Below are 20,977 nucleotides of genomic sequence, written 5' to 3'. Positions count from 1 at the left end.
TACCATTGTAATGCGTTCGGTATGTTTCTGTTTACGTTTCACTTTCCCTGCCCCGAGCAGCTCCGCCTCCCCGCCCCGCCCCGGTGGATCCCGATTTCCCGGCGTGGGGGCGGCAGCGGCGGGGCCGCGCGGTGCCGGTGCCGGTGCCGGTGCGTCCCCGCTGCCGGGAGCGCAGGCCGGGCCATGGGGCCGGGCCCGGGGCTGGCGGCCGCGCTGCTGGCGCTGCTGGCGCTGCTGCTCCCGGTCCCGGTCTCGGCTCGGGGCCCCGGCGCTGCCGCCTGCGAGGTGTCCCCGAGCGGCCGCTTCGACTGCGGCCCCGAGCGGCTCCTGTCGCGGGCGGGCTGCGAGGCGCGGGGCTGCTGCTACAGCCCGGGGCCCGGGCCGCGCTCCGGGCCCGGCCCGCCCTGGTGCTTCTTCCCCCGCGGCTACCGCAGCTACCGCGCCGAGAACCTGACGGCCACCGAGAGCGGCTTCTCCGCCCGCCTGCGCCGCCAGGCCGCCGCCTTCCTGCCGGCAGCGGTGGACGAGCTGCGGCTGGAGCTGGCGCTGGAGACCCCGGCCCGCCTGCGCTTCACGGTGCGGCCCGGCCCGGCCTGAGCCTCCCGGTGCCCGTTCCCCGCTGAGCGCTCCCCCCGCAGCTCCGGGACGCGGCCCGGCTGTTCCCGGTGCCCGTTCCCCGCTCGCTGAGCGCTCCCCCCGCAGCTCCGGGACGCCGCCCGGCCGCGCTATGAGGTGCCGCTGGCCACGCCGCGAGTGCACGGCCGAGCCTCCTCCACGCTGTACGGGCTGCAGGTCAGCCAGGAGCCCTTCGGCCTCGTCGTGTGCCGGCAGAGCAGTGGGAGAGTCCTGTGAGTGCCCCCGGCGCCCCCCGAGGGATTCGGGATGGGAACCCGCCCAGCCCCGCAGTGCCGGGATGGCTGCAGGGACGCTCCGGTGACAGCAATGGGGTGGCTGTCGGGGCTTTACTTTCACTCCCTCTGCAGTTCCATGGCTGGGCAGGGAACCAGGAATCCCAGAGCTCACCCAAACCTTGTTTTCATTTCCCATGGTGATGAGCACCGGTGTCCCTGCCCCACACCGGTGTCCCCAGCTCGGTGTCCCCAGCTCGGTGTCCCCAGCTCGATGACTCCCTCCCGGCTGTTGGCCGAGTCTCCCCCTCTCTCCGCAGGCTGAACACCACGGTCGCACCCCTCATCTTCACAGACCAGTTCCTGCAGATCTCCACCTCCCTGCCCTCCCACTTCATTTCGGGGCTGGGGGAGCACCTGACCCCGCTGTTCCTTGACACAGCGTGGACCAGGGTCACCCTCTGGAATCGGGACATGGCACCTGCGGTACGGAGCGGGGCTGAGGGAAGGGGTCACAGATTCGTCTGAGCTCCTGGGGGTGCCCTGCGGCCTCTCCTGGGGCTGGGGAGATGTGTGTGTGCTGGTTCAGCTCAGCCATAACACTGCACACACCCATGGCACCCCTGTCCCCAGCCCAGGTTTGTCCCCCCAGAGCTCTGTTCTGCCTGGGAGTGTTTGCAGAGCTCTGGCTCAGGGCAGGGCTCGGCTGAGGGGACAGAGTTGGGAGCGCAGCCCTGGGTTGGCACCTGCAGCCAGCGCTCCTGACCAGAGGCCAGGGCGGTCGGGTGGGTGTGGGGATCTCCAGCAGAGCCTCACTGGCACCGCACCATGCTCTGCTCCAGCCCCACGTCAACCTCTACGGCTCCCACCCTTTCTACCTGGTGATGGAGGACGATGGCTCTGCCCACGGTGTGTTTCTGCTGAACAGCAACGCCATGGGTGAGTCCCGCGGGGCCCTGGGCATGGGCCTGGCGCTGTCCTCATCCTCAGCTTCCTCCCCTGGCCCTTGTGACCTGTCCTCATCCTCAGCTTCCTCCCCTGGCCCTTGTGCCTCCCCAGACGTGCTCCTGCAGCCCAGCCCGGCCCTGACCTGGCGCACGACAGGAGGGATCCTGGACTTCTACATCTTCCTGGGCCCCGACCCCAAGAGTGTGGTGCGGCAGTACCTGGATGTGGTTGGTATGGCTGAGCCGCGGCCGGGGTGCTGTGAGCCATGGGGCACGGCAGGGCTCTGGGGGCACTGCAGGGCTCTGGGGGGCACTGCAGGGCTCTGGGGTGGCCCAGCACGGCTCTGGCATGGCACAGGGCTGGGCCGTCCCTGCCAGCACCCACCCTCTGCCCTCCAGGGTTCCCCTTCATGCCCCCGTACTGGGGCCTGGGCTTCCACCTGTGCCGCTGGGGCTACTCCTCCACGGACATCACCCGGCAGGTGGTGGCCAACATGACAGCAGCTCGCTTCCCCCTGGTAGGTCCTGGCTGCTCCTGGGGGCCTGGGGGGCCGGTGGGAGCCCCTGGGGTGGGGGTCCCACAGCAGCACGGGGGTCCCTGCTCCTGCTCAAGCCACGGTGCCTCCACCCACAGGACGTGCAGTGGAACGACCTGGACTACGCAGATGCCAAGAGGGATTTCACCTTCAACAAGAAAAGCTTCAGGGACTACCCCGAGATGGTGCGGGACTTCCACAGCCGTGGGCTGAGGTACATCATGATTGTGGTGAGTGGCACGGGCAGCCTGGCACGGGTTCAGGTGCCCCAGGGCGGTGATGAGGGCAGGGCTGGCCGTCCCCTGCTGCTGCCCTGGCCCCGTGCCCTTGCAGGACGCTGGGATCAGCAGCTCGGGGCCCCCTGGCACCTACAAGCCCTACGACGAGGGCCTGAGGCGAGGGGTGTTCATCAGGAACGCCACGGGGCAGCCCCTGGTCGGGAAGGTGCGTGTGGGGAGCAGCCCCTGTGCCCACAGACAGGGCTCGAGTGGCTGCAGCACCCCCAGAGTGGGGGAGAAACCTCTGGGGGGCCGTGGGGGAAGGTGGGGGCTCTGCCCAGCGCTCTCCCTCCTGCAGGTCTGGCCAGGCCCCACGGTGTTCCCGGACTTCACCAACCCAGAGACTCACGAGTGGTGGCACGACATGGTGAAGGACTTCCACGATCAAGTGCCCTTCGATGGCATGTGGCTCGTGAGTGGCGCTGTGCGGCTGCTGGCCCTGGCTCCCGCCCTGCCCTGTGCTGGCACCGGGGCCACCCTGCCCTTCCCTCCCCTCCCAGGACATGAACGAGCCGTCCAACTTCGTGGAGGGCTCCCGGGACGGCTGCCCCAACAACAACCTGGAGCATCCCCCGTACGTGCCAGGTACAGGGGCGGGTCCCAGCCCTGCCCAGGGCTCGGGGGAGCGGGAGGAGCCCGGGGATGCTCTGAGCTCCGCCTCTCCCCCGCAGGTGTGTTCGGGGGCCGCCTGCGGGCCGGCACCATCTGTGCCTCCAGCCAGCAGTACCTGTCCTCTCACTACAACCTGCACAGCCTGTACGGGCTGAGCGAGGCCATGGCCTCCCACAGGTGAGCTGGGGCTCCTGCCGGGGCTCCTGCACAGGCTGGGGTGCAGAGCTGGGAGAGACCCAGCGTGGGCGGTGGGTGAGGGCTTGGTGTGGCACACAGGGCACTGTGGGAGCCCTGAGCCCCTTCCCCAGCTGGGGGGGGCTGAGCAGACCCCTCCCACTGGCAGTGCTCTGCTGAGGGTGCGGGGCAAGCGTCCCTTCATCATCTCGCGCTCCACCTTCGCCGGGCACGGCCGCTACGCCGGGCACTGGACGGGGGATGTGGGCAGCGACTGGCAGCAGCTCTACTACTCCATACCAGGTATGTATAGATACCTGTGGGCACTGGGGTTCACCCGCAGCCAGGGGCGTCTCCACTGGCTCCGTGCCCGGGTGCTGCAGAGCCCTGGTGCCCTCTGTGCCCTCTGCAGAGGTGCTGCTCTTCAACCTCTTCGGGGTGCCCCTGGTGGGTGCCGACATCTGCGGCTTCCTGGGCGACACCAGCGAGGAGCTGTGCGTGCGCTGGACCCAGCTGGGCGCCTTCTACCCCTTCATGAGGAACCACAACGACCACGGCACCCGGGTGAGCCCTGGCAGCCCTGACCCGCCGGGCAGGGGGCTCTGGGCCCAGCCTGGGCTGCCCTGCCAGCGTGGGAAGGTTCAGCTGCAGGGCTGTGTGCCCCAGTGCTGGGAGAGTCCATCCTGCATCCCTGAAATGTGCCCTCCGTTCGTTCCTCCCCACGTGGGCTGAGCATCCCCTGGGGCCGTCCCCTTCTCATGGCTGAGCATCCCCTGGGGCCGTCCCCTTCCCTTGGGCTGAGCATCCCCTGTGCCATCCCCTTCCCTTGGGCTGAGCATCCCCTGTGCCATCCCCTTCCCTTGGGCTGAGCATCCCCTGTGCCATTTCCTTCCCTTGGACTGAGCATCCCCTGTGCCATTCCCTTCCCTTGGGCTGAGCATCCCCTGTGCCATCCCCTTCCCTTGGACTGAGCATCCCCTGTGCCATTCCCTTCCCTTGGGCTGAGCATCCCCTGGGGCCGTCCCCTTCTCATGGCTGAGCATCCCCTGTGCCATTCCCTTCCCTTGGGCTGAGCATCCCCTGGGGCCGTCCCCTTCTCATGGCTGAGCATCCCCTGTGCCATTCCCTTCCCTTGGGCTGAGCATCCCCTGTGCCATTCCCTTCCCTTGGACTGAGCATCCCCTGTGCCGTCCCCTTCCCTTGGACTGAGCATCCCCTGTGCCATCCCCTTCCCTTGGGCTGAGCATCCCCTGTGCCATTCCCTTCCCTTGGGCTGAGCATCCCCTGTGCCATTCCCTTCCCTTGGGCTGAGCATCCCCTGGGGCCGTCCCCTTCCCTTGGGCTGAGCATCCCCTGTGCCATTCCCTTCCCTTGGACTGAGCATCCCCTGTGCCATCCCCTTCCCTTGGGCTGAGCATCCCCTGGGGCCGTCCCCTTCCCTTGGGCTGAGCCTCTCCCCGGGCCGTTCCCCTTCCCTCCCGCAGCCGCAGGAGCCCTTTGCCTTCAGCCCGCCGGCCCAGGCTGCCATGAGGAACGCCCTGCGCCTCCGGTACTCGCTGCTGCCCTTCCTCTACACGCTGTTCCACCGGGCCCACAGTGCCGGGCAGACCGTGGCACGGCCCCTGTTCCTCGAGTGAGTGCCAGCCCCGTGGGGCTCACAGGGGTGCCTGCAGGGTGTCCTGGCACTGCCCTCCCTCCCCTCCTTCCCCAGGTTCCCCGCAGACCCCAACACCTGGGCCGTGGACCGCCAGCTCCTGTGGGGCGGGGGGCTGCTCATCACCCCCGTGCTGGAGGCAGGACAGACCAAAGTCAGCGGCTACTTCCCGGCAGGGACGTGGTACAGCCTCACAGGGGTGGGTGCTCCTGCTTTGCCGTGGCACCTCGTGCCCATTCCTGCATCCCACCAGCCCCCGGGGGCTGTGCGTGGGTCTCGTGCCTCCCCTGCCTTTGCTGGTGGCCGTTTGATGGCTCTGGCACTGTGGCACCTTGTGCCTGCTCTTGCCTCTCTCTGTCCCCGTGCAGGACTCCACCATCCACAGCAAAGGGCAGTGGATCCTCCTGCCAGCGCCCCTGGACACCATCAACGTCCACGTCCGTGCAGGGCACATCCTGCCCCTGCAGGTGAGCCCCCTCTGCTCCGTGGTGAGGGTGGCAGTGCCCACAGCACTGCCAGGGCAATGCCAGTGGCTGCAGGGCTGGGGGCACGGCCGTGGCGGTGCCCTGAGCTGTGTCTGCCCTGTGTCCCAGGAACCTGCCTTCAGCACCGCCCAGTCCCGAGGGAAGGGCATGGCCCTGGTGGTGGCACTGACCCCGGATGGCTTCGCCAGGGGAGAGCTGTTCTGGGACGATGGGGACAGCTGGGAGACCTTTGAGAGGGGCGACTACACCGAGCTGCTCTTCCTGGCCTCCCACGTGAGCAGGGGGAGCTGCTGGCAGGGGCTGGGCAGGGCTCCGGGGGCCCTGGCACACCTGGGTCTGCTCTGTGGCTGGCAGGTGGGGAACGGCACCTGGAGGAGCCCTGGGTGCACAAGGGTGGCTGAGAGCACAGGGTGCCATCCCTGTGTGCCCTGGGTGCACAGGGTGCCATCCCCTGTGCCCTGGGTGCCATCCCCTGTGCCCTGGGTGCCATCCCTGTGTGCCCTGGGTGCACAGGGTGCCATCCCCTGTGCCCTGGGGTGCCATCCCTGTGTGCCCTGGGTGCACAGGGTGCCATCCCCATGTGCCCTGGGTGCCATCCCTGTGTGCCCTGGGTGCACAGGGTGCCATCCCCATGTGCCCTGGGTGCCATCCCTGTGTGCCCTGGGTGCACGACGGGCGGCTGAGGGCTGGCAGCACACAATGCCATCCCCGTGTGCCCAGGACGCCGTGCTCAGCCAGCTGCTGCGGGCCAGTGCCCACCTGGACGGGGTCCTGCTGGAGGCTGTCACCGTGCTGGGGGTCACCAGCCCTCCCCGGCGAGTCCTGGCCAACGGTGCCATCGTCAGGGACTTCTCCTACCGCAGTGACACCCAGGTGAGTGCTGGCTGCCAGCCTGGGCAGGGCTGGTGGCCAGGAGGGGACCCGGAGTGCAGCTGTGGGGTCTGGCCCCAGTGATGGCACAGCGCGGGCCATGGGTGCCCTTCCCGGGGCATCTGTGGGGCCAGGGCTGTGCCAGGCTGTGGCTCTGTGGGATCACTGCAAAGTGGGGCCAGGACTGTGCCAGGCTCTGTGAGGGGAAGAACTCCTCTGGGCTCTGACACCCCTGGCTGCTCTCACCTTCCCTCTCCCCTCAGGTGCTCACGGTCCCTGTGTCGCTGCCCATGTGGGAGCAGTTTGTCATCTCCTGGTCCTGACCAGCGTGGGTCACAGGGAAAGGCATGGCTGATCCCCTGGAATCCGAGGCCAAATCCATCCCATCCCCTGCACCCTGAGCTGCCCTGCTCTTCCCACACTCGTGGCCTTGTTCTCCCTCTGGCTGATGGAGGGGTGTGCACGGGACTGGCAGAGGGACGGGGGCCTTTCCCAGGGACAGGGAAAACCTCACCATCATCACATCAGGGGAAAAAGACCCAAGTGCCTTGTGAGACCGCAAGCCAGTTCCTCTGGGGACTGGTAACTGGGGCACAGGCTGCAGGGAGTTCCCTGGCTGTGGTTTTGGGGAGGGGGATGTGCAGGGGCTGAGGGAGCAGTACTGTGAATAAAGCTGCTGTTTGCTGGGAGCAGCCCCAGGCTGTGTCCTTGTCCCCTCTCTGGTCCTGAATGTCCCCAGCCCCCTGTCCCCAGCTGGGACACCCCAGCTCTGTCCCTGCCTGGAGGTCTCCAGTGGGACCCCCTGTGCCCCTTGAGGGCTTTCCCCATTCCCCAGAGTGCTGGGGGTCCCCAGCTGTTCCTGCAGCCCTGGCTGTGCCACAGAGACCATGGTCTGTCCTGCTGCATGGTGTGCTCAGCTCCAGGTGAAAACGGATCCTTATCCTCCAGAGGCTTTATTGAGGGGCAGCTTGGCCCTTTGGCTCCTCCAGCTGAGAGCCAGGGCACCAGGGATCCTCAGTGCTCTGGGGCCGGGCGGTGTTGGCAGCAGAGGGCAGAGCTTAGTGGTGTCACCTGGGATTTGGGACCAGCCCATTGTGCCCCGTGGGAACACAGCACTGTGGGGGCACAGGTGGGGTGTGAGCCCCATGAGAGCACTGTGGGGGCACAGGTGGTGTCCATACCCCATGGGAACACAGCACTGTGGGGGCACAGGTGGGGTGTGAGCCCCATGAGAGCGCTGTGGGGGCACAGGTGGGGTGTGAGCCCCATGAGAGCGCTGTGGGGGCACAGGTGGTGTCCATACCCCACGGGAACGCACCCCTGTGGGGGCGCAGGTGCCCCTCACAGCTCGTTGTGCAGCGGCTGGCACTGGGGGCTCAGCTTCTCCTCCAGCACAGCGTCGGGGGCGCACACCCAGGGGTCCCCGGTGTCCCACTGCCACCGGAGGAGCCGTGCCCTGAGCAGCTGCAGCACGCTGGCGTAGCGGGGGTCGGGGGCCAGGTTGTGGCTCTCGGCAGGGTCCCGGCTGCAGTCAAACAGCTCCCAGCGGGGTCGGTAGTAGTACTGCTGCAGGCTCCTGTTCCAGTGCGTGGGCTGCCCCGCCCGGGTGCGCCCCAGCAGGTCCTGGAAGGTGGGGGACACGTACAGGTCCTGGTCGATGGGGAAGGGCATCCTGTAGTGGAGGTTGTGGATGAGGCGGTACTGGCGCTGCTGCACGGCTCGCATGGGGTAGTACATGGTCACCTCGTGCTGGCTCTGGCTCAGGAAGGCCGTGGCCCAGGGCTGCTCCGACTCCAGGGCTGGCAGCAGAGACTTCCCAGTGAGCTGCACACGCCTCTTGCCAAAGATGCTGTAAGCGGGGTAGGGGACGGAGAACCAGTCCAGAATGGTCGGCGTCAGGTCTGCAGGGGAGCAAAAGGGTGAGAGCAGGGACAGGCACTGTGGGAGGAAACTCAGCCCCAGAGAGGGGCAGAAAGGTCCCCAGGGATGGTGTCCCTGCAGGGAACCCTGTCCTGTCCTCCCTCCTCTCCCTTCCCTGCTCTGGCCCTGCCAGCTGAGGGCTTGGGGCTGTCTCCAGCGCCAGGACCCTGAGATTTGGTGCAGGGAGCAGCCCCCAGCCCCAGGCACGCTCAGCTCTTACCCAGGAGGGAGGCGAAGGCCGGGCTGACCTGCCCCCAGCGCCGGGGGTGCTCGGGGGAGGAGAGCAGCAGCGGCTGGGCGGTGCCCGAGCGGTACAGGTTGGTCCTGCCCCCGGGGAACGGGATGCCGTTGTCGGAGGTGTAGATCACCAGGGTGCTGTTGAGGAAACCGGCGTGGTGCAGCTCCTGCAGGACCAGCCCGATCCCTGTGAGAGGAGAAACAGAGCTCAGGGGGCAGGGAGGGGGTCAGAGCTCAGCCCCAGCCTGGCCAGGCTCCCACCTTGGTCCATGCGCCCGATGGTCGTGTACTGGGCAGCCAGGTCCTCCCGAGCAGCCGGCGTGTCCGGGACAAAGGGAGGGACCTAAATGGGGACAGGCAAAGGGACACGTGGCTGACACAGGCCCCTCTTGCTGTGACACTGGGGACAGTGACAAGGTGGCTGCCACCATGTGCAGCCCCACACATCCCCACAGGTTCTCACCTGCACTTGCTCCGGCTGGTAAATCTGTGGCTTCCAGTCAGGGATCCAGCCCATCCCGCTCTGTCCATTGCCAAATTTCTCACAAAAGGGCCCATACTGGGGCTGGGAGTGCCCGCAGCGGTGAGGGTCGTGGAAGGCAACATAGAGGAAGAAAGGCCTAGGGATGGAAAGGGGGGATGTGGAGGGGGTGAAGCCAAGGGGTGCCCAGGGACCTTCCTGGGCTGTGCCATGGTGAGCTGGGGTCAGCAGGACTCCCCCCACCTAATCTGGGTGTGGGGGGACCCTGTCTGTGACCAGCTGGGCCATGGGGACACATCCTCAGTGCAGCCCTCCCCAGGACAAGGGGGCAGCCTCACCTCTCGTCCTGGCTCTGCAGGAAGCGCCGGACGAGCTCCTTGATCCGGGTGATGTTTCTCCCCACCTGCAGCACCGAGCTGTTCTCCTCTGTGTAGGCGAAGTCGAAGGGGTACACAGCCCCCGGCCCCACGTGCTTCTTCCCAATTATCCCTGTGACAACGCAGACAGCTGCTGTGGAGGAGCAGGGCTGGGAGGATGTGCTGTCTCCTCTCTGCAGCGACAGCCACAGGTCCAGGGAGCTCCGTCAGTGGGGTTTGGTTTGGTGCTCCCTGCCTGTCCCAGCTCCTGTCCCAGCTCCTCCAGCCCCTACCTGTCCGGATGCCTGCATGGCTGAGCAGCTGGGGCAGGCTCCTCACGCCGTCGAAGGAGTTGAAGTGATGCACGTCCTGGTGCAGCCCGTACATCCCGTTCTGGTGCTGAGGGGACACGGCACGGTCAGACCAGGGCTGCCAGCCCAGTTCCAAAACACATCCAGCCGTGTCTGTGACTCCTGCCATGGGCTGGCAGCCCCGGCCCGGTGACACGGGTGTCCCTACCTGGGGTAAGCCGGTCAGGATGCTGGCCCGGCTCGGGGAGCAGCTGCTCACGGAGGTGAAGGCGTTCTGGAAGACCAAACCGCGCCGGGCCAGCGCGTCCAGGTTGGGCGTGTGGATGGCAGAGTTGTTGTAGGCGCCGCTCTCGAAGCCGCCGTCATCGGCTGCGGGACGGGAGCGGGGTCAGCCCGGGGTGTCCCTGACCGGGTGCGGGGTCAGCTCGGGGGTGTCCCTGGGGTCCGCCCGGGGTGTCCCTGACCGGGCTCGAGGGACACTGATGACACCGGAGCACCCCCGGGCTGCGGGTGCCCCGGCCGGTGCTGCGGAGGGGATGCAGCGGAGCCCGGGGCCGTCCCTCCCTCCCGATCCCGGGATGCCCCCAGCGCCCAGCCCCGGGCAGGGGGGTCCGGGCCGGTTCCGGGGCCGGGCTGGGCAGGGCCGCACTCACCCAGGAGCAGCAGCACATTGCGGGCCGGGGCCGCGGCTCCGCCGGGCGGGAGCGCTCCCAGCAGCAGCAGCAGCGCCCAGGACCGCATGGTACCGGCACCGGTACCGGCAGCAGCAGCAGCACCGGCAGCGGGGCTCGGCGGCTCCTCCGGCGGCCCCGGCTCCTCCTCACCCCGGTCACATGAGGCGTCCCGGCCGCTCAGATCCGGGGCGGGCGGAGCTGCGGGCTGTGCGGGGCTGGCCCCGGCGGCTCCGCGGTGCCCCGCTCCGTCCCCGGTACCGACCGGCGGGGATCCCGCTCCGTCCCCGGTACCGACCCGCGGGGATCCCGCTCCGACCCGCAGGGTCCCGCTCCGCCCCGGTACCGGCCCGCAGCCCCGGGGGTCCGAGCCATGCCGGGGTCCCGGTGCCCGCTGCCGGCGCTGCCGGTGCTGCGCTGGCTCCCGCGGTACTCCCGGGCCTGGCTGCCGCTGGACGTGCTGGCCGGGCTGGCCGTGGGCCTGACCGCCGTGCCCCAGGCGCTGGCCTACGCCGAGCTGGCCGGGCTGCCGCTGCAGGTGCGTACCGGGCCGGCACCGGGACCCGCGGAGCTCCGGCCGGGTGAGCCGGGCCCGCTCCCGGGCAGCGCGGCGGGCACGGCTGGGCTGGGCTGGGCTGGGTGACCGAGGGCTGGCGCTGTGCACTCGCCCATTCCTCGGGCGCGATGCCACCCGTGTGCCAAGGGCCCTGCGGTGACCCGAGCCCAGCCCAGCCCAGTCCGGGCCGTGTCCGGCCTCTCGCGGCTCCCCGGGCTGTGCCAGTGCCCTTCTGTCCCCCTGCAGTACGGCCTCTACTCCTCCTTCATGGGCTGCTTCGTGTACTGCCTGCTGGGCACGGCCAAGGACGTGACGCTGGGTCCCACGGCCATCATGTCCCTGCTGGTGTCCTCGTACGCCTTCCAGCAGCCCGCCTACGCCGTGCTGCTCGCCTTCCTCTCGGGCTGCGTTCAGCTGGCCATGGGGCTGCTGCGCCTCGGTGAGATGCCCTTGCCGTGCACTGATGTGTTTGGGATGTTGCTGCACGGCCTGGAGCCGTTCCTCCCTCCTCTCTGCTCCCCGGGGCGCTGGCGCTGTCCCGCTGTCCCGCTGGGGTCAGGATGTGCTCACCGCCTCCCATCCCATGCAGGATTCCTTCTGGATTTCATTTCCTGCCCGGTCATTAAGGGGTTTACATCAGCTGCTTCCATCACCATCAGCTTCAACCAGGTCAAGGTAGGACCTGCCCTATCCCGGTGCCTCTGCAGCTCTCTCCAGTGCTGTGCAGCTGGGCCATGTGCTTGGTGCTGGGGGAATGAGCCCCAAAAAGGTCCCGGGACCCCCTGCCCGTGGTTCTGCTGGGTGCCTGAGCGCCCTGCTCGGGCAGAGCGAGCTGAACACCCTCTGCTGGTGACCAGCTGGTGGCAGCCAGGGCACCAGCAAAGCCAGGACGTGGCACTGGTCACCTGCAGGAGGCACTGGGCGATCCTCTGGCACGGTGGGTTTGCAGATTTGGGAGCTGGGGGTGGTTTGCAGCCCCGGGAGCCCCTCGCTGGCCTCGCAGGGACCCGAGGCTCTGCTGGGCTGCCACACTTCCCTTGTGGTTAACCCAAATCAGAGCCTCTGGCAGCAGCTCCAGGCCGGTGTTGGCTAATGGCTGCGGTCACGGGGCTGGGCTGGGCTGGGCTGGGCTGTCAGCAGCATTTCTGCCCGCACAGAACATCCTGGGCCTGCAGGGCATCCCGAGGCAGTTCTTCCTGCAGCTCTACGAGACGCTGAGGAGGATCGGGGAGACCAGGTCAGCACCCCCTGCCCTGCTCCCCATCCCTGGGGCCGATTTCTCGGCTGTGACACAAACCCCCTGCCCTGCCCTGCCCTCCGTGGAGCTCTCGGGCGCGTTTGGGTGGCACTGCTGTGCCTCTTGCAGGGCCGGGGACGCGCTGCTGGGGCTGAGCTGCCTGGCAGCGCTGGCAGGGCTGCGGGCCATGAAGAGCCGCCTGCCCCAGGCCGTCCCCACGGCGCCGCCGGCCGTCAGGATCAGCCACCTGATTGTGTGGATCTGTGCCACAGGTGTGTCCCTGTCCCCTGCCTGTCCCCTCCCGGGCTCATCTTTGGGTCAGGGAGGGCAGAGCCTGAAATGGGAAAGGCCAGGCTGGCAGGGGCCGAGACCTGGAGGTGGGGCAGGGAGGAGGAGTGCCAAGGCTCCTGTCCCCGTGTCCCTTCCCAGGGCTGGGCAGTGCCCAGCAGTGTGGGCACCATCTCCTGCCCCCTTCCCAGGGCTGGGCAGTGCCCAGCAGCTCGGGTACCATCTCCTGCCCCCTCCTGCTGCCCTGGGCTCGGGCAGGGCTCATGGCTGCTCTCTCCACTTTGGCAGCACGCAATGCCCTCGTGGTCCTGTTTGCTGGCCTGGTGGCTTACTCCTTCCAGGTGATGGGCTGCCAGCCCTTCAGGCTCACGGGCAGCATCCCCCAGGGGCTGCCACCCTTCCGGCCACCACCCTTCTCCCTGGCAGTGCCCAACGGCACCGTCCCCTTCCCCAGCATGCTGCAGGTGGGTGCTGCCACTCCTAGGGCTGCCCTGCTGCCTGTGCAGGCTCCAAGCCCCCCTGACCCCCCTGGATCCCTCCCTGACCCCCCTGGATCTCTCCCTGATCCCCCTTGGATCTCTCCCTGATCCCCCTTGGATCCCTCCCTGATCCCCCTTGGATCCCTCCCTGACCCCCCTGGATCTCTCCCTGATCCCCCTGGATCCCTCCCTGATCTCCCCTGGATCCCTCCCTGATCCCCCTTGGATCCCTCCCTGACCCCCCTGGATCTCTCCCTGATCTCCCCTGGATCCCTCTCTGACCCCCCTGGATCCCTCTCTGACCCCCCTGGATCCCTCTCTGATCCCCCTGGATCCCTCCCTGACCCCCCTGGATCCCTCCCTGATCCCCCTGGATCTCTCCCTGATCCCCCTTGGATCCCTCCCTGATCTCCCCTGGATCCCTCTCTGACCCCCCTGGATCCCTCTCTGACCCCCCTGGATCCCTCCCTGATCCCCCTTGGATCCCTCCCTGATCCCCCTGGATCTCTCCCTGATCTCCCCTGGATCCCTCCCTGACCCCCCTGGATCTCTCCCTGATCCCCCTGGATCTCTCCCTGACCCCCCTGGATCCCTCCCTGACCCCCCTGGATCCCTCTCTGACCCCCCTGGATCTCTCCCTGATCCCCCCTGGATCCTCCCTCCCAGGACATGGGCGTCGGGCTGGCCGTGGTGCCACTCATGGGGCTGCTGGAGAGCGTGGCCATTGCCAAGGCTTTTGGTAGGGCTGTGCCAGGGCCCTGCCCTGGGCTCCTGGGGGGTCTCTGCGGGGTTTGGGGTGCTGGGGGGGGGGTCTCTGCAGGGCTCAGGGTGCTGGGGAAGGTGCTGTTCCTTTTGGGGCACTGGGAGGGACTGGGCTCAGTTCCCAGCATGGGCTGGCAGGAGGGGTCCTGGGGTGCCCAGCTGAAGTTTGCCCAGGAGGTGAGCGTTGTCTCGGGGTGCTGCTGTGCCCAGGGGTGCCAGGGCAGGGCCCGCGCTGTCCCATGGCTGCTGGTTCTGCTCCGTGTGCCTGGCAGGTGCCCGTGGGAGCCTCAGGCCAACGCCAACCTCTCCTTTCAGCCTCGCAGAATGGCTACAGGATTGACCCCAGCCAGGAGCTGCTGGCTCTGGGTAAGAGCTGCTGGCTCGGGAGGGCAGGGGTGGGACCGGGTGTCCCAGAGCCCCTGGGCTGCCTGAGATCCCGTCTGGGCAGCCCTGCCTGCCCTGAGCTTCTCCCTTCCTCACCCGCATGCTGCCCCCACCCCGGGCGTTCTCTCAGCTCAGGAATTTCCAGAACAGGCTGAGCCACTCCTGCAGGGTCAGGGAGGGGACACAGACACAGCAGTGCCCCTTTCCTGGTTACACAAGCCCAGCAGTGCCCCTTTCCTGGGGACACAGACCCAGCAGTGCCCCCCAGCCCCGCTCCTTTCTCTCCCCAGGTGTTGCCAACGTCCTGGGCTCCTTTGTCTCCTCGTACCCCATCACGGGCAGCTTTGGCCGGTGGGTAGCACGAGGGGAGCAGGGCACTGGTGGTGGTGAGGGAGCTCTGCAAGGTCCTGAGTGGCAGATGTGCTGTGCCACTGGGTCCCTGAGCTCGTGTCCTGGTCCCCAGCAGCCCACCTTGGTGGCTGGGCTACGCTTGTGTCCCAGTGGCCACCCTCCCTTCCTCAAGGGCCGCCTCCCTTCCTGCTGTGCAGTCCCTGAAGCCGGGGGCTTGCTGGTGTTCCTCTCTGACAGGGTGGGTTCTCCTGGGTGGGGTGTGGGCGGTGGGCAGGAGCAGCCCCAGCCCTGCGCAGCCTGGCACAGCCTGGCACAGTCTGGCACAGCCTGGCACAGCCTGGCACGGTGCGTTTGTGTTTCAGGACAGCAGTGAATGCTCAGTCAGGGGTCTGCACCCCCGCAGGAGGGCTCGTCACAGGTACAGCCCTGCCCTGTCCTCAGGGACCACTGGGTGCTGGGGACCCCTGGGTGTTTGGGACCCCTGGGTGCTGGGTACCCCTGGCTGTCAGGGACCCTTGGGTGTTGGGGTTCCCTGGGTGTGGGGTTCCCTGGGTGTTGGGGTTCCCTGGGTATTGGGTACCCCTGGGTGTTGGGACCCCTGGGTGTTTGGGACCCCTGGATGTTCGGTATCCCTGGGTGCTGGGTATCCCTGCGTGTTGGATACCCCTGGGTGTTGGGGTTCCCTGGGTATTGGGTACCCCTGGGTGCTGGGTACCCCTGGGTATTGGGTACCCCTCCTTGCCGGGTGCCCGTGGCTGAGGGTCCCTCTCCCGCAGGTGCCCTGGTCCTGCTGTCCCTGGCATACCTGACCTCTCTGTTCTATTACATCCCCAAGGCAGCGCTGGCTGCTGTCATCATCTCGGCCGTGGTGCCCATGTTCGACGCTGGCATCTTCCGGAGGCTCTGGCGGGTTCAGAGTGAGGGCAGGGGCAGAGCCCCAGTGAGGGCAGGGGCAGAGCCCCAGTGCAGCCGTGCAGGAGCTGCTCTGGCACATGCAGGAGCCGCTCTGGCACATGCAGGAGCCGCTCTGGCACATGCAGGAGCCGCTCTGGCACATGCAGGAGCTGCTCTGGCAGTCACAGCCACCCCTGAGCTGGGACTGAGCCCCTGCAGGGCTCCCCTGCCCCTCTCACACAGAGCAGGGCTCCTCTCAGCTCTACCCCAGGTTTCCCATAGCAGGGTCACAGACACGCAGATCCTTGAAATAATTTAATCCTGGTGCCGTAGCTAAATAACAGAATGACAGCTTGAGATTCTGAGGAGGGATCCAGAGCAAAGAAGCCTGTGAGCTTCTATCCTTTTATCCCCTCACAAACGTGCAAAGTCTCTGAGGGGTGGTCTGTGAGTGTCCCATCACAGTCTCTGAGTGTCCCATCAGTGTCTGAGTGCCCCATCACCATCTCTTGAGTGTCCCATCAGTGTCTGAGTGTCCCATCATGGTCTATGAGCATCTCTGAGTGTCCCATCATGGTCTCAGAGCATCTCTGAGTGTCCCATCACTGTCTGAGCATCCCATCACCATCTCTGAGTGTCCCATCACTCTCTGAGTGCCCCATTAGCATCTCTTGAGTGTCCCATCATGGTCTCTGAGTGCCCCATCAGAATCTGAGTGTCCCATCACTGTCCCAGTGTCCCATCACCATCTCTGAGTGTCCCATCATGGTCTCTGAGTGTCCCATCATGGTCTCAGAGCATCTCGGAGCATCCCATCAATGTCTGAGTGTCCCATCACTCTCTCAAGTGTCCATCATGCCTCCAGGGTCCCTGGGTCCTTTGTCATGCAGAGGGGACAGTTCACAGCCCCTCCCCAGGGCTCCCACCCTGAGCTCAGCCTGCAGCTCCACCGAAGCTGCCCCAGCCACCTGTGCAATGCAGAGCTGGCACTGTCCCCGAGTGCCCCGTGGCACCAGGAGCAGCCACAGCCAGCCTGGCCCCTCTCCCCTGCAGGGCTGGACCTTGTGCCCCTGTGTGTGACGTTCCTGCTGTGTTTCTGGGAGGTGCAGTATGGAATCGTGGCTGGGGTGCTGGTTTCTGGCCTTCTCCTGCTCCACTCCATTGCCAGGCCCCCGATAAAGGTGAGCTTCTCCCTTCTCCCCTGCCCTTGTGTTGGTTTTCCCAGCTTTTCAGAGATGGGGCAACTGAGAGGCTTTTTAAAGGATTTTATTCCATTATCAGTCCGGATGAAGGGTGAGACATAGGAGATGTAAAACTCAGTGCCATTCCATCAGAAGCCAGCCTGAATCCTGGGTACAATCCCTTATAATGATTCCCAGCCTATTAGCTTTTGCCACACAATGCTGCTGTTAACAATGCGTCTTCCACAGTTCTAATTCTCCCAAATATCTGGTCTTTCTGCAAGGCCATCGTTTGAAACTTGTTGAAACTTGTTTCTAGTTCAATCTCTCTCTCAACAATATCATCTCTATCCCATGGCCTTCCTAAGCCAGCACCCCTTATCTCTCAGAGTTTGCATACACTCGTACAGGACTGTGTGAGCTTCCTGTCAGGTTTTGGGAATCCTGACAAATCCATTTCTCACACCCCTGGACGTGGCCGGGAGCTGGGAGGGGGCTCCTGAGGGCAGGGAGGTGCTGGGGGGAGATGCTCCTGACCTGTTTGTGCTGTCCCCAGTGTGCCATGGGCACAGCACAGGGACCCCTCTAAAGGAGCAGGAGGAGGGGAAAATCCTCAGGCTGGAGAGCAGGAGAGGGAAAATCCTTAGGAGGGAGCAGGAGAGAGCCCAGGCACTGCTGGCACTGGGCTGAGAGCTGGAGGGGTTCCCTGAGGGATGGGGGCTCCTGCTCCTCCCACTCCATCCAGGAGGGCAGGGAGTGACACGGGAGCTGTCCCTGATGGGGAGGTGACATCCCTGAGCTCCTGTGCCTGTGTCCCTTATGGGGAGGTGGCATCCCTGAGCCCCTGTGCCTGTGTCCCTTATGGGGAGGTGACATCCCTGAGCTCCTGTGGCTGTGTCCCTTATGGGGAGGTGGCATCCCTGAGCCCCTGTGCCTGTGTCCCTGATGGGGAGGTGACATCCCTGAGCCCCTGTGCCTGTGTCCCTGATGGGGAGGTGACATCCCTGAACTCCTGTGCCTGTGTCCCTTATGGGGAGGTGACATCCCTGAGCTCCTGTGCCTGTGTCCCTGATGGGGAGGTGACATCCCTGAGCCCCTGTGCCTGTGTCCCTTATGGGGAGGTGACATCCCTGAGCTCCTGTGCCTGTGTCCCTGATGGGGAGGTGACATCCCTGAGCCCCTGTGGCTGTGTCCCTGATGGGGAGGTGACATCCCTGAGCCCCTGTGGCTGTGTCCCTGATGGGGAGGTGGCATCCCTGAGCCCCTGTGGCTGTGTCCCTGATGGGGAGGTGACATCCCTGAGCCCCTGTGGCTGTGTCCCTGATGGGGAGGTGACATCCCTGAGCCCCTGTGTCCCCCCAGGTGTCAGAGGGGGCCGTGCTGCTGGTGCAGCCGGGGAGCAGCCTGCACTTCCCAGCCGTGGAGCACCTGAGGAGCTCGGTGTGCAGCCGTGCTCTGGCAGGTACAGCGCTGCTGGCTGGCCTGGGGACGCGGCTGTCACCTCCTGTGGGTGGCAGGCGCTGCCCAGGCCCAGCACTGCGAGTGCCAGCGGTGACAGCACCACTGCCCCACCCTGGCAGCCCTGCCCTGGCTCTGGGACCCCTGGCTGCTCACTGGGACATGACCTTGTGCTCTCCCAGCAGCGTCCCCAGCTCGCCCTGTGCTGCTGGACTGCAGCCACGTCAGCAGCATCGATTACACGGCAGTGCTGGGGCTGGCAGAGCTGCTGCAGGAGCTGCACGGGCACGGCCTGCCGCTGGCCTTCTGCGCCCTGCAGGTGTGTGGGACCTTGGCCACGCCACCCTGGGCCTGGGGAGGGTGTGGATGTGGCTGATGGGCTCTGTGCTGGCCTCCCTGGGCTCTGTGCTGGCCTCTCTTCTGGTGGCTCCATCACCATCCCGAGCACCTTCATCTCGCAGAGCTGGGGCTGGGGGTGCTGGGATGGCTGGGTGCCCATGCTGGGATGGCTGGGGGTGCTGGGGTGGGCTGGGTGCCCATGCTGGGATGGCTGGGGGTGCTGAGATGGGCTGGGGGCTCATGCTGGGATGGCTGGGGGTGCTGGGATGGCTGGGTGCCCATGCTGGGATGGCTGGGGGTGCTGGGGTGGGCTGGGGGCTCATGCTGGGATGGCTGGGGGTGCTGAGATGGGCTGGGTGCCCATGCTGGGATGGCTGGGGGTGCTGGGGTGGGCTGGGGGCTCATGCTGGGATGGCTGGGGGTGCTGGGGTGGGCTGGGGGCTCTGCCCCAGGGGTGGGAAGTGGGCAGCACTCCCCAGCCCAGGTTTCTCTGCCCTCAGGAGCCCGTTCTCCAAGTCCTCCTGTCTGCAGACTTAGAAGGATTCCAGCATTTCCCCAGCCGGGAGGAGGCAGGGGAGGCGCTGGCTGCTCTGCCAGGATGGGGTGAGTGTGGCTCTGGGGACTCCCAAGGGATCTGACCTGTCCAGCTGCACGGCAGCACAGTGGGGGCTGCAGGGGGCTGGGGGGCTGAGCTGGAGCCCCTCCCAAGAACTGGGTCTCCCCGGTGTTGGGGATTCCTGGTGAGCTCTGGTGGTTCAAGCCAGCAGCAGCTCAGCGCCACAGAGCCCCTCACTCCCCATTCATAGAGGTGGGACAGGATCAGAGGAAAGGTAAAACTCTTGGGCTGAGATGAGGCAGTTTAACAGGACAGAAAAAGAAAATGACAATAATCATAAAGGAATATCCAAAGCCAGTGGTGCACAGGGTGCTTGCTCACCACCTCTGAGCCATGCCCAGCCAGCCCCTCGGCCACATCCCCCCAGTGTTTCCTACCATGCCCTGTGCTCTGCAACCTCCTCTGGGCACTGGGGCAGCTCTCCTGGCTCTGCCCCTGCCAGCTCCTCCCTGCCCGGGCAGCCTGGCGAGTCCTTGGCTCAGTGCAAGCGCTGCTCACAGCAGCTGAGCCGTGGGGCTGTTATCAACAGGAGCCTCATCCTGAACCCAACACAGCTCTGGAACAGCTCCTGGGAACAGCAAAATGCCCTCTGTGCCAGGCAGAGACACGATGTGAGCCGTGCCCTGACTCTGCCTCCCCTCTCCTGTCCCAGAGCGCTGCAGGGAGCTGGGGGGCAGCGGGGCAGAGCCCCCCGCCAGCCCTGCCCAGAGCACCGGGCTCATCCAGTGACATCGGTGTGGGCTGAGCGTCCTGTGCCACCCCAGTGACACCAGCACCTCCCTGGGAGCCAGCTGGGCACGGAGATGGTCTGTCCCCATGTCCCACGGCGAGATGGACAGAGCAGCGCCAGCCCAGCCCCACACGGGCTGGGGGACAGAGCTGTTCCCTGTCACAGTGACCAGTGCAAAGCCATCCTCCCTGCAGGGAGCTGCTGGCATTTTTTAATGACCGTTTTAATTGTGGACCTTTTCCACGTTCTGGGCTGCTCCAGTGGTGACACAGAGGGAGCTCCCAAAGCTTTCAGGGCTGCTGTGCTGCCCTCCAAGTGCCACGGGGCTCAGCCTCCAGCTCTGGGAGAGGGAGAACGTCTGGGATTGTGCTCCTTACTGATTTTTATCCTTCCTTACCTTTTTTATCCTTCTCTTGTCTGTGGGGTGTTGTGCCAAACGCTGCCCTGGGTCAGGGCTGGGCTCACCCTGGGGTGCAGCCCCTGGCCTGGGCCCTGCCGAGGGGACAGGCACGGTGACACCAGGCTGTGCCATGGGGACAGCACCTGGTGGGGCTGGGCAGGTCGGGAATTCAGTTCCCCGAACGGCCCTGGGGACATCGAGGGTGCAATAAATCAGAAACTGCGAACGAGTCAGTGTGATCTCTGCCTTCCTGAGGGAAAGCTTTTTCCTGTTGTGCGGGAAGGGGAGTTATCTTCTGGTGCTGCTGAGCGTGCCAGGGAATAGAAACTGAAAGCAAACTGGGGCGGTGCTGGTGGGGTGAGCCGAGCCCGAGGGCACGTTCTGCACAGCTCCTGCTGCCAGAGGTGCTGGAAGGGCGGCACATCTGCCCGGGAGCTGCATACCTGCCTGGGGAGCCTCACACCTGCACAGGAGCTGCATTCCTGCCTGGGGACCCTCACACCTGCACAGGAGCTGCATTCCTGCCTGGGGACCCTCACACCTGCACAGGAGCTGCATTCCTGCCTGGGGAGCCTCACACCTGCACAGGAGCTGCATTCCTGCCTGGGGAGCCTCACACCTGCCTGGGGAGCCTCACACCTGCCTGGGCTGCACTGAGCTGTGAGTTCCTTGCTGCACCATGGGGATGCCAGGAGGGGGATAACGGGGCCATGGGGGTAAAACGGGCTGGTTGTTTAGGAATGTGTGTGAGCTCGAACCTGTGTGAGCACTGCTGGCGGGCAGCGCTGCTGGGAGCCGTCTTGGGCTGGGTCCTGGTGGGCTCCGGGAACTGTGCCCTCACTTTTGAGTGCAGAATCCGCTTTTGGCTGTCGGGACCGGCACAAAGCGCTCTCCTCCAACACAGCTGCCCTCCCTGCTGCTG

At 66.1% G+C, this 20,977-nt stretch overlaps 3 protein-coding genes across 3 annotated transcripts; 2 read left to right on the top strand and 1 right to left on the bottom strand.

The window, feature by feature from the left end:
• Window positions 1-183: 183 nt before the first annotated feature.
• Window positions 184-7,080, top strand: GAA (alpha glucosidase). The gene is made up of 19 exons (XM_054293072.1): window positions 184-576; window positions 703-848; window positions 1,169-1,334; window positions 1,691-1,787; window positions 1,908-2,027; window positions 2,195-2,313; window positions 2,430-2,561; window positions 2,665-2,775; window positions 2,908-3,021; window positions 3,110-3,194; window positions 3,281-3,398; window positions 3,565-3,698; window positions 3,808-3,959; window positions 4,880-5,028; window positions 5,107-5,248; window positions 5,418-5,516; window positions 5,643-5,807; window positions 6,255-6,407; window positions 6,668-7,080. The coding sequence occupies exons 1-19, from the start codon at window positions 184-186 to the stop codon at window positions 6,725-6,727; spliced, it is 2,655 nt and encodes an 884-aa protein (XP_054149047.1). The 3' UTR covers window positions 6,728-7,080.
• Window positions 7,081-7,645: 565 nt separating this feature from the next.
• SGSH (N-sulfoglucosamine sulfohydrolase) lies at window positions 7,646-10,508 on the bottom strand. Its single transcript, XM_054293078.1, has 8 exons — window positions 10,363-10,508; window positions 9,918-10,078; window positions 9,692-9,797; window positions 9,381-9,531; window positions 9,025-9,181; window positions 8,823-8,904; window positions 8,545-8,748; window positions 7,646-8,305 (listed from the first exon to the last, which is right to left on the bottom strand). Exons 1-8 carry the CDS (start codon window positions 10,448-10,450, stop codon window positions 7,746-7,748), a joined length of 1,509 nt encoding a protein of 502 aa, XP_054149053.1. The 5' UTR covers window positions 10,451-10,508; the 3' UTR covers window positions 7,646-7,745.
• On the top strand, window positions 10,449-19,661 carry SLC26A11 (solute carrier family 26 member 11). The gene is made up of 17 exons (XM_054293052.1): window positions 10,449-10,463; window positions 10,565-10,918; window positions 11,183-11,375; window positions 11,526-11,611; window positions 12,094-12,173; window positions 12,303-12,445; window positions 12,750-12,925; window positions 13,607-13,679; window positions 14,018-14,068; window positions 14,377-14,437; window positions 14,800-14,855; window positions 15,214-15,354; window positions 16,385-16,512; window positions 17,875-17,974; window positions 18,153-18,289; window positions 18,810-18,912; window positions 19,578-19,661. The coding sequence occupies exons 1-17, from the start codon at window positions 10,449-10,451 to the stop codon at window positions 19,652-19,654; spliced, it is 1,974 nt and encodes a 657-aa protein (XP_054149027.1). The 3' UTR covers window positions 19,655-19,661.
• Window positions 19,662-20,977: the final 1,316 nt, after the last annotated feature.

This window comes from Melozone crissalis, unplaced genomic scaffold, assembly GCF_028551555.1.
Source record: "Melozone crissalis strain CALT ecotype California unplaced genomic scaffold, PUWL_Pcris_2 ptg000129l_1, whole genome shotgun sequence".
In the NCBI taxonomy this organism is placed as follows: Eukaryota; Metazoa; Chordata; class Aves; order Passeriformes; family Passerellidae; genus Melozone; species Melozone crissalis.
Note: the sequence above shows the minus strand (reverse complement) of the source record. Positions and strands in the feature narration are given on the sequence as shown.